Source organism: Clarias gariepinus, chromosome 12 (assembly GCF_024256425.1).
Source record: "Clarias gariepinus isolate MV-2021 ecotype Netherlands chromosome 12, CGAR_prim_01v2, whole genome shotgun sequence".
Classification (NCBI taxonomy): domain Eukaryota; kingdom Metazoa; phylum Chordata; class Actinopteri; order Siluriformes; family Clariidae; genus Clarias; species Clarias gariepinus.
Genome location: NC_071111.1, coordinates 12,664,700 through 12,680,022, shown reverse-complemented (window position 1 = coordinate 12,680,022; position 15,323 = coordinate 12,664,700). Strand labels below are relative to the sequence as shown.

Below are 15,323 nucleotides of genomic sequence, written 5' to 3'. Positions count from 1 at the left end.
CATTGACTCCACTTTGGTCTCATATGTCATACATGGTGTTAGAAGCCTTGGGCTTTGTTCAGATGCAGTTTTGCAAACCTCAGCCGTGCTTCGATGTGCTTTCTTTTTAGACAAAAGATTTTTCCCTTGGTAATCCTTCCTTGTTCAGTCTTCTTCGAATTGTGCTGTCATGAACTTTGAAATGTATTGCACGGTCTGACATTGGAGTGAATGTGCTTGTATGTCCTAGTCTTTCCCTTAATATCCCTTACTGTCCATTAATTTCATCAACGATATTCATGATATATAAAATATTTATTGGCGACATTTTTCTTATGACTAAGAACGACGGGACATCATGGATATTTATAAACAGTCACAGTAAAGAAATCAGCATGCAATATTGTTGATGAAAAGAACAAGACTAAAATGTTTAAAAAAAATGAAAAACTAATAAAACATCTGTCTTTATTTTCGTCAACATATAACTTTCGCCACAATCCGCTGCGATAGTGTTCATTCATTATGTCATCCTGGGATGTTACAAGCTCGGTCATTTTTAACTTTCCGTCATCACAGCAGTATTACACGGGCCAAAGAGAAGAGACGATATTTGGGTTCATTTTCTTCATACTGAACTGGAGAAAAACGCCGATGTGTAGTAATATCGGAGGGGAAACAGTGTTGCACAATTGCTGGGAAAAATACCACAAACCTGAGGAGGTGCATCAAGGCATACCATAATAATCACCCAGTTTTACAGCCTCCTTATGTTACCATTTATTTCCACAATTATGTTGTGATGTATTTTATTTTATTTTATTGTGTTTTGCCAAACACGTTAATCTAATAGGTTAGCAAATCATTGTGACTCATAGGAGCTACAGTATCCAAGTGTGTAAACTGATATTAGGAAAAATAAAAATTGAAAACACTGTATTGTCCATACTGCTCCTATTGTTTTGTAGTTAAAAATCTATGGACATGAAGCAGTTTTTATGATGGTTAAAAATAAATATAATTAGCTAAAAAACATCAGATGAAAAGACACATTTTAAATGTTAAAATAACTATTTTGTGAAAAACCTTAAAACGTTAAATGGGTTTGGCTAGACTAGATTGACTGTAGGGTTAATTAATAATAATCTTATTGCTAAAATGTTTCATTTTCATTGACTAAAACTAGACTTAAATATTTAAAGGTTTATTTGACTAAAACTAGACTAAAATGTTCAGACTTGACTAAACAAAAATATGATAAGATTGACTAAAATGTGATAAAAACTAACAGGGACATTTATCCTAGGAGACTAAGACTAAGACTAAAATTGAAAATAGCCGACAAAATTAACACTAGTGCGTCCACTACTGTGAAGATTGGCAAATGTTGTTTGGAAATGGTTTTCAGATTGATGTGCAGCAACAATTTCTTCATTGCTTATGTCTTTCCCTCCTCTTGTCATAACACACACCTGAGTGCTCCATACATGCAAACTGACAAAACTTCTACTTTTATTGCAGAGGTCTGCATACTTGGTCATGATCAATTAATCAAGCGCTGATGATTAGCAGCACCCGGCTACAACTTACCCTCCTAAATCCTGTAGATGCAGTAAGCGGGTATGAAAGTAGTACCCACATGATTTTTTTTCTTTTGGATTTCATTTGTGGTAAATAATTTCACAGTGAAAAAGGTTATATGTTGTTGTTCATCTGTGGTTGTATTTGCATAATACTCAGACTCGCTATGATCAGATAATTTTTATTATGTTTTTACACAAAAACACATAGAACTAAAAGAGGTGGAAATAACGTTTAAACATGTCTATATGCTGTTCCCTCCATTCTGATAATGCACTGTGTTCAAATAAACATTTATTAACCCATGAGTTAAACTGGCAGCATGGACAGAGCTACTTTTCTGATTGCTCACATACTGAAAGAATAATAAACTTTTCAAAAGCATTATGAATTTTTTTTTTTGAGTGGTATCACCAGTGTGATCGCAACAGTCCAATACTAAATGCTTCGGTATGCCTATACACAGCTTGTTATATAAAACTAAGTACTTATCGACTAGACTAGTTTGTCAGAACATCTAAATATATTTCCATTTTCTATAGCATATACACTACAGAATACAGAGCGAAAGGAACAAAACAGATGTTTTTTTCGAATGGTCTGTTCATTGTCTCGATATAGAAGAGAGAGTAATAAAGAGAAACAGACAGACTAGTCAACCCATGCACATGAGCCGAACGCAGTAATTACCATCCTCAGTCAAGTCATGCCCACACAAAAGAGCTTCTGGTCTATAATGTATTCCCTGTGATTCATGTCCACATTTCCAGCAGAGGCACTCCCTCGCAGTGTCTGCAGCACAGAAGGAGAGTCTGTCAGGGCTAAGAGATACTCTATCAAAGGAGTTCTGAAAGGGAATACCGAGGAGAAAAAAACAAAACGAGTCTGGTTCTGGTGGAAGCAGCAGTCTAAGCCTGGAGGCTCTCATTGAGAATGATTGGAATGAGTCCTTGAAGACGTTGGGTCAGGGGTAGAGGGGGTCACCAAGGACAGCAAGAACCTTAAACTACATAGTTGCTCTCGGAAGGGCGGTTCGTTTCGGAGGCCTCCTTGGTTCCTTTCTCTGATGTGGTGTGAGGTTTGGACCTGGAGTTTGTTTGGCGCTGGAGGAACGACAATCCCCCACGATGTCCTGAAGAACAAAGATAGAAAATAAGCCTGATGTTTAACAATGAAAGCCTTCTCAACTCCTAGTCTGTTTGTGCTTATCTTAGTTAATTACGCAATAACAACAAAACATTTTAAGAGAGCCATTTGTCATTTTTACAGCTCTCTGTTGCCTGTCAAGTGAACTGCAATTTCCACTGTGATGAGTCTTCACACTCTGCTGAGCAACTTGAGTTTCGCCTTTTAAGGGAAAAGAGTGGCTCTCTTCCGACTGAGGAGCGGGATTTACACCCTGACAAAATGTAAGCCTGAAGTGAAGGAATTAGCCAGATCTATTGTCTGTTTTTTTATGTTTTTTTTTGTTTTTTTTACATATCTGTAATAAATACTTATAAACATAACAAATTACATCATCAGATCCTTGTATCTTACCCTTAAAAAAACACATAGACACTATTCCCTACAACTGCAAGCACTGTAGTCGCAAAACAAATTGTTAAAACGTCTTAAATTTCAATTTAACAGTACTTATTAATAGATTTATCTCATAGTTTCCAGATGATGAAGCCATTTTTTTGTGTTGATGTGCAAAATGCTACTAAAATAATTAATAAAAAGTAAAAATACAGGCATGATTTTTCAGACCATAATAAAAGATAAACTATAATAATAATAATAATAATAATAATAATAATAATAATAATAATACGCTATGAGATGTTTATTGCCTGGAAGCACATGTGGGGTAAAGGGAACAGAGGCAGATGGAGGCTAGCAGTCATAAGCAGCCTGTAATATGAATCCTTTCCCCCTATTAAAGGGTTAAGTAAAACAAAGCCGTAGTGAGGAGCCAGTCCGACCCAACATACCACTCTCACTTTCACTTGATCCTCCGGAAGCACCCGAGCAAACTCTAGAGTTACTGTGGATTAAATGTGCTCATGTGTTTACGGCGTGTAGTTTAGTAGCTGAGGCTTGGGAAAGTGCCTGTAGGGGTTTTAGACTGAACACTGTGTGCTGTGATCAGGTTCCTCACTCACTCTTATTACAGTGACGTCCGTGCCAACCCTCCTGGCACTGACACCTGTTGGGCTCCACGCATGTCCCTTGGACTCCACAGCTGGGTTCACAGACAGCTGCGCACATACAGTACACACGAACAGAACATAAATAGAGACACAATGTTTAGCCTTAGGATTTAGAGGGGTTATGTTGCTGTGCAGGAAATGTCACTGTTCATAATCTCCTCTGTGCCCATATACCACCAGCTGTTCATTAAATGACTTTGTGTGTGTGTGTGTGTGTGTGTGTGTGTGTGCAGCATCTAAAAATTCTGTTAAAAGTATATATAATATAATATAATATAATATAATATAATATAATATAATAATAGAAAAAAATAATAGAAATTATAAGGATAATAAATAAAAAAATAAGAATATAATTAGAAAATATAAATAAAAAAACTAAACAAATAAAATAAAATACGAAATAATAATTAAAAAAATAGGAGAATAGAAATAATGCCTCATTTTTTATTATAAGTGTGAAATAGTAGCACAGACACCACCAGATCCTTTCTCTACAATCATACCCCCCCCTGACCATATGTTACTACTTGCAAACTACTTAAATTTATTTACTACCAATATTGATGTCCAATATCCACTGAATATATGTTGCATTTTAGTACTGTTAGTACAACTTACAGTTAAATCTTAGAACTTAAATCTTTCTTGTAATTGTAAGTATGTTGATGTGGTTCCTTTATTTTTTTATTTTTTTCAACAATAAGCAACTGCAACAAGGCGAAGCGATTTCCCTCTGCGATTAATTACTTACTCACTCACTCAGACTTAGGACACGAGACGGGGTACACCCTGGATGGGGTGCCAATCCATCACAGTCATACACTACAGCCAATTAGCCTAATCTGCATGTCTTTGGACTGTGGGAGGAAACTGAAGTACCCGGAGGAAACCCACCAAGCACAGGGAGAACATGCAAACTCCATGCACACAGACTCCAAGGTGGGGATCGAACCAGGAGGAAACCCACCAAGTACCTGGAGGAAACCCTGGAGAGTCCGGGTTTGATCTGGAATCGAACCCGGACTTTGAAGGTTCAAGGCGACAGTGTTAACCACTACGCCACCTTCTAGGGATAAAACTATTAATTTTTATTCATTTATGAGTCAAAAGTAAGACTACACAAAATCTGTTTAATCCGGTTACTTAGTTTGTGTTTTGCTTTGTCTTGCTCCTACATTCTTGTAGAATTCCTTATGGAGCATATCCAGTTAGACAAAATGAATCAAGCAGATTCCTGTTCATTTATAAATAAATAAAAACAAACAAAAGCACATTAGAATGCATATAGTGGTACTGAACTGATAGTCAGGGAAGTGACGCCAGTACTGGAGCAATCTATTCCTTCATCTGTGTTTAAGTAAAAGCTCTTGCTGCTACATTTTATACAAACTATAATTAGTCTGTGCTCTTTATAGGACAGCCAGTGGATTACAATAAAAAAAAAAAGTAAGCTCGAGTCAGCTTGTGGTAAGGCATGTCTTTGGCAATGTTTGTAAAAAAAAAAAAAATAATATATATATATATATATATATATATATATATATATATATATATATATATATATAGTCTCATGAAAAAAATGCATAAGTCAAAGACGCAAAGGAATAACAAGAGATATTTTCTCACCTTTGGAGCACAGATCTCCATGGTAGCCCTTGCTGCACTTGCACTTGTTCTTTCCTATACATTTGCCTCCGTTTCTGCATTGCTGGCGGCATTTACCTACAGCAAAGACAAGAGTTACATACTGTCTCTGGGCCTCCATGTCAGGCAAATACTGGCTTACAGTTCAGAATACACTACAGTACAGTATAGATCAGATGGAGATCTGATCCTGCTGTGTTATGTTTAATGTAAGATATGCATTGTGTGTGTATTAGGTAGAAAGAAACTATTAACTATTGAGTAATGCAGAAAAAGGCAAAGAAACGTAACATTATCAGTTACAGACTTTCGGTACTTATTATAGCGTTATCTTCTACTGTGCTTTCTGCACCCGCAGAAACATCAGGCCTGGATTGAGCCATTTTCATGTAAAACCATTAAGCAGTGGAAACTGTGCATCATGCATCTCATCAAGAAAATAATTACAGCAATTTTGTTTTAACAGCTGTTAGGTGATTAACAGCCTACAATGTGGTTTAAAAGTAGAGAGTAATCAAAATGAGTTTAAGGGGTAAAACAGAAATGTGCAGCTAGACATGATGCTAAATGCTTGACGATCCCTTTACATCAGACAGGCAGTTGTGAGCTACAGAATTACATTTTATAGGAATTTTACGTTCAAAATATCACTTGTCAATGAAATACTTACAACATGTGATATCTTTATTACAGCGTGTCTTCACACGGACTGGAAGTTTTTATATAAAGCATGTTACCTGATCCTAGATGGGACTACAGCCACGTTCCTATTCCGGTTGTGTAGCTATTCTGGTCACAGACAGAGTTAAATCTGGGAAATACTCCTGAACTCCTGCGCTTAATCTGAGTCATAAATATATGATATTCTTTAATGTCCTAATAATATTTCCCTTAGATATCAGGTAACAGGAGTACATGAACTACAAAGCTGAATGGAACTGATTAATAGTGTGAAAACATCCTGTCTCTAATCTAGGAAGCTGTGTGTGTATATGTGTGTGTGTGTGTGTGTGTGTGTGGTGGGGGTTAAGGCAGGATGACAGTCAAAATGTGTACGTGCAAAATGTGCAGATGAGAACCAGATGATAAAAAAAAAAACAGTATATAAGACAAAGGCAGCCAAAAAATGTGTACACACTTCAGGAAAAAAAATAGTGTGATGTACATTATATCAATATAATATTAATAATATAATCATATTATTACCATAATATTATCTCTCTCTCTCTCTCTCTCTCTCTCTATATATATATATATATATATATATATATATATATATATACACACACACATATATATATATATATATATATATAAAATGTAAAGCAATAAATTTGGTATTAAAATAGTTATACAGGTTTTTCTTTTTTTTCAAGTTTGTATATATATTTTTAACCGACTCAATATTTAATATAATTAATATTTAGTATTCAATATTCTGTGACTGTAAGTCAATTTGATGTGTACCACGTTATCTATTTGCACAAAAGGTCACATGTTCCTCATGCTTAATCTGAAGCATACGTTCAAATGACACACTGATGGATCTTATAAATCATATGGATCATAGGCTTTAGGAAAAACTTGTGAAGTCCATGCCAGAGCTATTTTACAGTTCGTTTATCCTATTAGCTGCGTTCGAATTAGTCCTAAAAAGTTGGAATTTACCACTCTGTTACACCTAAATAATGACGTCACGTTTGCCCCTGTAGGTGCTTGCCCATTTGGCATTAGTGTGAGAACACACTTCAGTTAGCAAGTTTATTTGGGGGGTGTCTCTGGAGACAACGTGTGGTAATGTGACCATTACGACGGAGTAACAAATGCCAGGGCTTTTCCTTCCCCTTAACATCAGATCCTGGAACATAAAGTGACAAAAGATTTCATTCTTAATTTTGTTAATTCTCAGGGTAAATTTCTGTAAGTATGTTTTGACGATTCATATGAATAACTCTCGTTCATGATTTTCTTTCCAGAGTTTTGTTAAAAATAAACAACAAAAAAAATCATCCAGAAGATGAACTGTGTGTGATATTTTAAATTAAATCTAGGCCTGATCCAGCAGCCATATTTTCTGCATACTTCCTTTCCCATACACTAATATTATTTCTCTATTATTTTAGTTCTCTCTTTATCCAATAATTATTTATACGTCTTCATATTCACAAAGCTGCTCTCCTGAATCTTTTTGGATTGCTTAATAAATGTGTTTGTGTTTCATTAGCTAAGAAATGAAAGCCAAAAGGCTAAAGATGTGTATATAAAGGAGAATAATATAGGACTTAAAACAGAACCATGTGGATCACCCTAGTGCACTTCTCCAGAGAACTCCATTAAGGCTAGCCAACTGGTAGTTGTCCAGTAAGTAAGATCTTAACCAGCAAAGGACTGTGTCTAAACCTATCTACATAAATAATGTGAAAATAAAATGTTGAAGGAAAGCAGTATTTAAACAGTGAGCAGTGATGATTCTTCTAGTTCTGTAAAAGCAGTAGACAAGCCTAAAGACATATGTAAGTGACTGAGAGTCAAAATTATTATGATAGACATTATATTAAGATATGATTTAATTGTACTCACTAATTTCACAGCGGACACCCTCGAATCCAGCAGAACAAATACATTTCCCAGGATGGAAACATGTTCCTCCATTCAAACATGTAGTGCTACAGTTTGCTGCAAACCACACAAAAGAATTCTATCTACAGGTTTATTCTGTTTCTAAATGTGTAATATACTTCTTAGAAAATACATTTATAATCAACAGTACCTTTCCTTGTCACTGAGCTTATACCATCAAGGGTACATCTTTTATACCTTTCGTATTCTGTATAATATATTAGTAATATAAATGTAGTGTATCATTAAACTGACTTAAGCTTCATAATTGTAACTTAGGAACGACACTTCAAATTCTTTTAGCGTAATACCTAAATGTGCACTGCATGCACATTTCTAAACAAAACTTAACAGTACAGAAGGTCTACTCCTGAGGGCACCCGAGTGACAAGGAAAAGTATAGTTTATTACCCTGTTATCTGCGAGTATATGCTGCATTGGTAAATCTAATTATAAAGTAAGCACTTCAAAGTCTTCATATGTATAGAGTTTAGGGTTACTGTATATTCTCCCATACTGTATATTCCATACCTTTCTCACAGCTGGCTCCATAGTAACCAGGAGGACAAATACACATTCCTGGACTCATGCACAGACCTCCATTCAGGCATCTTTGTGAACATAAGGCTGGGAGACAGACACAAGTGGATATCAGTGTCATGTATTTTTACATTCGCCCAAAATGCACAGCACTTCATGACATGAAAACGGGTTCCCTGAGGGTTCTTTAGATGATTGGTGGTTCTTGTTTTATAAAGAGGTTTCACTTGCCAACATTTTTGAAGGACCCTTCAGGGGACTAGATGAATTATAGACAAAGGGCTCAGAAGCTTGTAAAATAAAGCCCATGGATCTCATGTGTCTAGATTTATTTTGTGGAAAATACTGAAATGCGTACAATAATGTTTTGTCTATTTTTTCCAGAGGTTTTTATTATTTATTCATTATTTTCAACCCATTAAATTCCATTCGCCAGTCAAATACATTAATAACTTCCTAAACTCAATAATAAATACAATAACTCGTGATTTCCTGTAACTAACATGTGTGAAGGCACAGACCCCTTGTTTGGATATGCTGCATAGACCACATGGGGATCCCCAGACTCTATCTAGAGAACCACTGGTATACCTTTTTATTTTTTCTGCTTAAATATGCAACAGCTTTAAAGTAAGTGAAAATAGTTTTAACAGACAACACAGTGTATTGCCACATAGACTGTATGAAAATATCTGAATATTTATGTGCTGTTTATGTGCATTGTTGGCCAATCTGCATAGGATGTTTAGACCGGCTGGTCAGGTACCTATAGATGTTAATTGCAGGATTGCAGGACTCATGTTTTTATTTTTACCTTTTTCACAATGTGTGCCATAGAAACCGTCCTGACACTCGCAGACATGTCTCTCGTTGCAGTAGCCCCCGTTCCTGCAGCCGCCAGGACACTTTGCTTCAGAGAGAGAGAGAGGAGAATAAAGAGATGGTGAGGGCTCTTTGCTTTTTTTCCTCCCATCACTTTAAGGGTCCTGCACAGGCAACTGAATTCACTCTCTCACACACACACACATGCCTTCAAAGGAAGTAAGCATCAGTACCTGGAAGGACGAATGAAATCAAAAGGCTTTGAGGTGAACCCACAATTTCAGCAAGTCTGTCAAAAATGTCATTTCAAATGTAAAGCCTTGGAATCTGGACTGCTGTGCCTGGAATGGACCACGTCCTAATTCTGCACACTGTTTCTAAAAACCATGTGTTCTAGTCATATTAAAGGCTCATTCCATGGAAACGAGTGTAGCTTCCAGACGTGTTTGAAAAACAATTTCCTCTCTTTCTACAAGCAGTAGCGGTGTCTGGAATATTTGGAACTGCTGACCGGCTGCCCTAAGGGGAACCTGGCATCCACTTTCATTCTTCTGCTATGGAAATAAAACACATATGGAATATTTGTCTCATCTTTTCGAGAAAACAAATCCTGTCTGAGTCCAGTTATGGCCTATAGCCTCCGGGCCACAATCACAACAGAAACCCTGCTCGCAATGATGGTGGTGGTGTATTTTCCTGTGTTTTGATCATTAGGCCACCTTCAGCTGTCACTGGCGAACGTGCTGCTTCCTCCCCACAGAGAGACCTCAGCCAGATGGACCATTTGATCTCTGGAGTGTGTGTGGAGGAGGGTGTGTAAGGAATGCAGCACTAGGTGTGTGTGTGTGTGTGATAGGGGGGTCATGGGCTGCAGCTGGGAGATTTCACATGACATCATGGGCTTTGTGTGTGAAATGTGGTATCACATTTAACTTTTTTTTTTCATCAATTTTTAAAGTGTTAAGATACAATCTTATCAGATACAACTTTCACATCGTGCTACAAGATCATGATTCAAATACGTGCACGTTATATTAATGCTAACTCTGTCATGTTGAGCTTTCATTGGCTGCAGGAAGATCCACTAACTGTTTATACTATGGTCTGACCACAAACCACAACATTAGTTGTCCATCATCAAACAGAGAGCCTCGGTGCGCAAAGCCATTGAGCTTAGTCAGCTTTGCATTTTCTGCAGATTCTCACAGAGACAAATACGCCTAGCTAATCATAGAGTCATTTGGTGCATCAAACTAAAGAATGATGTAAAAAAAAAAACCGTTATAGGAAAATAATCAATGATTTTCAATGTTAAGATTATTATTGTCCCAATACTCTACAATTAAAAATGGTTTAATTCTTTTATTCTGTTGTGATTTAACAACTTTCCTTTAATTTATTAATCAAAACCGCACCACACTGTTTTGATTAATAAATTCAATGGAAAGTATGTTGGATTATGTCGATTTTAATAAGTTTTACATATAGTTAACAATAAAACAGTTTTCATTTCGGTAATGCCTTATATAGCTATAGCAGTTATAACCACCCATTCCCTCATCTGTCTTTTCTCTCTCTTAAAGTTAAAAAAAACATTTTCATGTTCTGGAGAAACCACAAAGCAAAGCCATAAATCCTGAAGACTTTCCCATTGTACAAAACTGCAAATGTTTCACTATGTCAGCATTTTTATTTGTGTTTCAATGTGCCATGAGTCTTGGATTATGTTACATTTTTGCCACACTTGTTCCTCAGAATTAGCTTTAATTACAGCAATGATAACAGCAACATACAGCCATTAATATAATGCAAGTGCATTAATATAAAAAACAGCCTTAGTGTAATAGAAAATGATTAAATAAACCAGACCTGTCAGTTCTGAGAATTCTACAGTGCTGTAGTATAAGATACTTTATATCATCTACTGTATATTCACGTGCATGTCATAAAAGGCTGCCATGCAGCTGTTCCTTTCTTCCTTTTTTAAACAACCTGAAAATGGGAAGTGTGAAGAAGCTAACCTTTTTGGCAGGTCTTAAAGAAGATGGCATTGTGTGGGGTCCTGAGAACGATGTTTCCACCGCTGTCCATTACCAGAACGGTGACCTCAAATGCTGCAACTCCATCTTGCTCACCTCGGCACGGGAAGCCTACCTGAATCACTGAGTAAACAAACCCATTCGCTATAGTTTAGTATGGACCATCAAACATCCATTTATGCATTTCTCAGACCGGTTTTCCTGTTACTTACTCTTTCAAACAAGACACAAAGAAATGTAGCTGAATTTGCTACAAACTAAAAATACATATATTTCCAGAAAATGCGTTTTTCACCTGAGGTTTTGTGAGGTACTGAGCCTAAGAGCGGGACGTTAACGATGGGGTCGTCCATGATGTCCTTGTCGAAGGAGCGCAGGCTCTGGAACTCGTAGAAGTAATCCTCCTGCAGCGGAATAAGATATGCTCTTTGCTCTTTCCCTATACACATACCAAAAGTTTTGAAAGCTGCTGCGGCTGAAGCGTGGGCCTCCGCTTGCCTCCTTCTGAAGGAAGGCACTTGGGGCCAAGGAAAGCACAATGAAAAGAGAGGTTACGGATTTGTAAATTTGATTATGCTGTGTAAGTCATCACAACAGAGGAGCACATATATCTACGAGGAGTGAATGCAGGCTCCTGGTTTCTGTGTGCGGATGTGATTGGTTTATTTGCTCCGAATTCAATGGGGCTTTATTCTCTAAATAATGTTCTCAAAGCTTTGAAAATTACACAGTTGTCAGAGCTGCTGTGATGGCATGGCGAAGCACGCATATGAGCGTGCACACACACACACACACACACACACACACACACACACGTCCCTAAAGAAGATGAAAGCAAAAGATGACATTTTTTTCTGCTTCCTTCTTTTTCTTCTCCTTCTTCCTCCCATCCATTAGATTTAGATTTCTGGAGCATGGTGGTGGTTGATGAAGGGAAAATACACATGCCGCGTGGAGAGCTTTGCTAATCCTTCTGCTGAATGGTAATAACCAACGCAGATAACTCTCGCCGCCAGCCTTTTATGCCCGAGGTCTTTGTTCTTAAGCCTCGGCGGCAGGCTTTGAAGTATGGGGTAACAGAGCCAAGGAAATAGAGAACCCTCTCCCTTTTTACTCTCGTTCTGTACACTTCTTTCTCCCTCCTTAACCCCACTTCTCTCTTTTTCATTAAGACAACATGCCGTTTGTGTATTATGAGCTCAGTGTCTATGGGCATGTCATTCGTTAAACCCGACAGAATCTAACAAATCAGCCTTGATCCAACATACTGTATTTTTCTAATTATGGTTTATTTTGATTCTAATTATTTTCCTTTCAGATGACATTTTTATCACAAAAGTTTGTCTTTATGATTAAAATGACCTGGTTTGAATGATTATTAAGGAACAAAATGGTAAATTAATTAATTCATTCATTCATTTATTGAGTCACTTTAAGTAACCCTATCATAGGTATATCCTGGGTGGACGGATGGGATTAGATCTCAGATGTGATGCCAATCCACATTTTGTGCTTAAGAAGCGAGATGAAAAGCAGAAAACCCAAATAATACAAGGAGAACGTATAATACACCAGACATACAGTACAGTACCCTCCGCTTAGGTTCGAACCAGGATCCCTGGAGTCGTTAGGTGGTTTTATAGGATACTTAAAATACTCCAAAACAGTGAGCTCCTACTGTAAATCTAGAGCACATTAAATTTATTAAACTTGTACTAAACCCAGCACATTTAATCAGAGATCAGAGTTGTAACAAAACTGTCTCAGAAATATGAATTAGCTTGTGATTTAATAGGCACACTATAGAAAATTCAACATAGTCTCTTCAAGTTGTTTGTAATTACTTCCACCAGGACTGTATGCTGTATGTCTGGTATCTGTTACAGTGTTCTGCTAATTAAAATCAAATCAGCGTTCAATGTGGTACTTGGTAGCTCTTTAAAAATAATATTCATTCTGATCTGCTTTTGGTTATTTCCTTGCTGAAATACATCAAAACCAGGCAGACTTGCACCAGAGTGGGAGGTACTGAATCACATGCAAGTAAAAATGTACGTGAAATGATCATCCACTCCGTCACTAATACTGTAAATCCAGTGTCGAACAACAATAAGATTCAACGGCGTATTCAAAGAGTATAAAAGTAAGGGCGATGCAGCAGTTAGGATTCTGGACTACTAATGGGAAGGTGGTGGTGGTGATGAATTTAAACCTGGTACCACCAAGGTCTCAGATATCAGGAATCTAAACCTTATGCGCTTTTTAGAAAAATTATTTTAAATAAAAGCATCTGCCAAACGAAGTAAATATAAAAGGAAACAGGTGCCCAGGCGTAAACGTGCTGATGTTGCGGATGTTTGGGCCACATGCCTGCAGGCGCAGATAAAGCAGGCGTATGCTTTGATCCATGATCCAGCTGCTATAATGCACCGAGACCTCAAATCCCAACAGATGCAAAATGACAGCAAAAAACAGGCTTATTACTTATTTAATACGTTTTTTTTTCCTCTTCTCCATTATTTGATATATAGATTTTCTAGATTTTGAATATAACAATAAGGTATCACTGTAACTTTATGTAAACTCATAACCTCTTACAGTAAATGTATGCAGTATGTGCAGGCTGGAACTCTTTACCTGATCATCAGTAACTTGCCAGGTGAAGTTCACGTGGTGGATATGGACAGGGATGGAGGGCATCCTCTGCTGTGCTTTCCTGAAGTCGTGGGTGAACGGGGCCATTTTACCCTCGGACACTATTAAAATATCCTCCTCGAAACCTGGCAAAAAGCAAACAAACAAATAAGGACTGAAATAATGACTTACATGCGAGCAGTTCAACTGATGACTTAAATAAAAGTGCCAGTGTGATGCTCTAGAGAGAGAGAGTTACAATACCAGTCCTTTTTCCACCATGAAATTTATTTTTATTGTTATTATGTTCATTTGCTTATTATTATTATTATTATTATTTACCTAATAATATCCTGGCTTGCCTGGCATCAATCCACATGTACAGACTTCCCTGCTCAGGGGCAGCTCCGACTAACCAACTCCTCAAAACTAGAATAAAGTAGGTCTTAAACCACAGCTGAAACATAAGAGTCGTAAAAGCCATTGCGCACAGTGCTCCTGGTCACGTCTTGTGAACTGCTCTGCTTAATATCAGTCTTCTTTATGTCTAAATCCTGCGCATTCAATGGATCTTCACTGCGCGTGCAGTGTGGGGAGAGAAATGTCCGGGCGCCTCGCAGCCTTCTGCTTTAAATACATCACAAGATGTAATGATCAGTTTTAACCACTGGGGGGACACCGCACTGAGACCGGGAAATATCCTCACATAAAAGTTTTTTTTTTTTTTAAGTTATAATTTTGTTTTCAAAATATATTAAGATTTAACGCATAATAACTACCCATATCTAATCACTATTCAAAGTTACATCTTGTTAAAATTGTGTTTTCTAAAAAGGAAAAGAAATAACTCAAATTTATAAATAATAAATGTAACGTAAATATTTTAGAAAGTATAATAAGTATAACATTTTAAAAATTTGTTGATTGATCGTGTCGAAATGCATGAAATTGTATTTAGATATGTATATGTATTTATATTAAATTATATTTATAAACATTCGTTTTACACTGTATATTTAAATACTAATATACTTAAATTCGGGCATATTGTTTATAACTTTTTTATGAATAAAACTGGTATTTGTTCATTGATTAATTTATTCATAATCATTAAAAAATCAAACCTTAAATTAAAAAATCTAATCTTAATATTGTATTATTTCGGCTTAAATGGTGGAAATCACCAAATACAGTCCGCCCAAAATATTTAACGTAATCTGGGTTACTTTAATTAACTTTAATTGAAATTTCTTGTCTAAAAGTGCAC

The 15,323-nt window shown here is 36.6% G+C and overlaps 1 protein-coding gene across 1 annotated transcript; it reads right to left on the bottom strand.

The window, feature by feature from the left end:
• Positions 1-1,733: 1,733 nt before the first annotated feature.
• Positions 1,734-14,643, bottom strand: wif1 (wnt inhibitory factor 1). Its single transcript, XM_053508781.1, has 10 exons — positions 14,399-14,643; positions 14,060-14,202; positions 11,718-11,826; positions 11,405-11,545; positions 9,376-9,471; positions 8,553-8,648; positions 7,983-8,078; positions 5,385-5,480; positions 3,708-3,803; positions 1,734-2,692 (listed from the first exon to the last, which is right to left on the bottom strand). The coding sequence occupies exons 1-10, from the start codon at positions 14,538-14,540 to the stop codon at positions 2,562-2,564; spliced, it is 1,146 nt and encodes a 381-aa protein (XP_053364756.1). The 5' UTR covers positions 14,541-14,643; the 3' UTR covers positions 1,734-2,561.
• Positions 14,644-15,323: the final 680 nt, after the last annotated feature.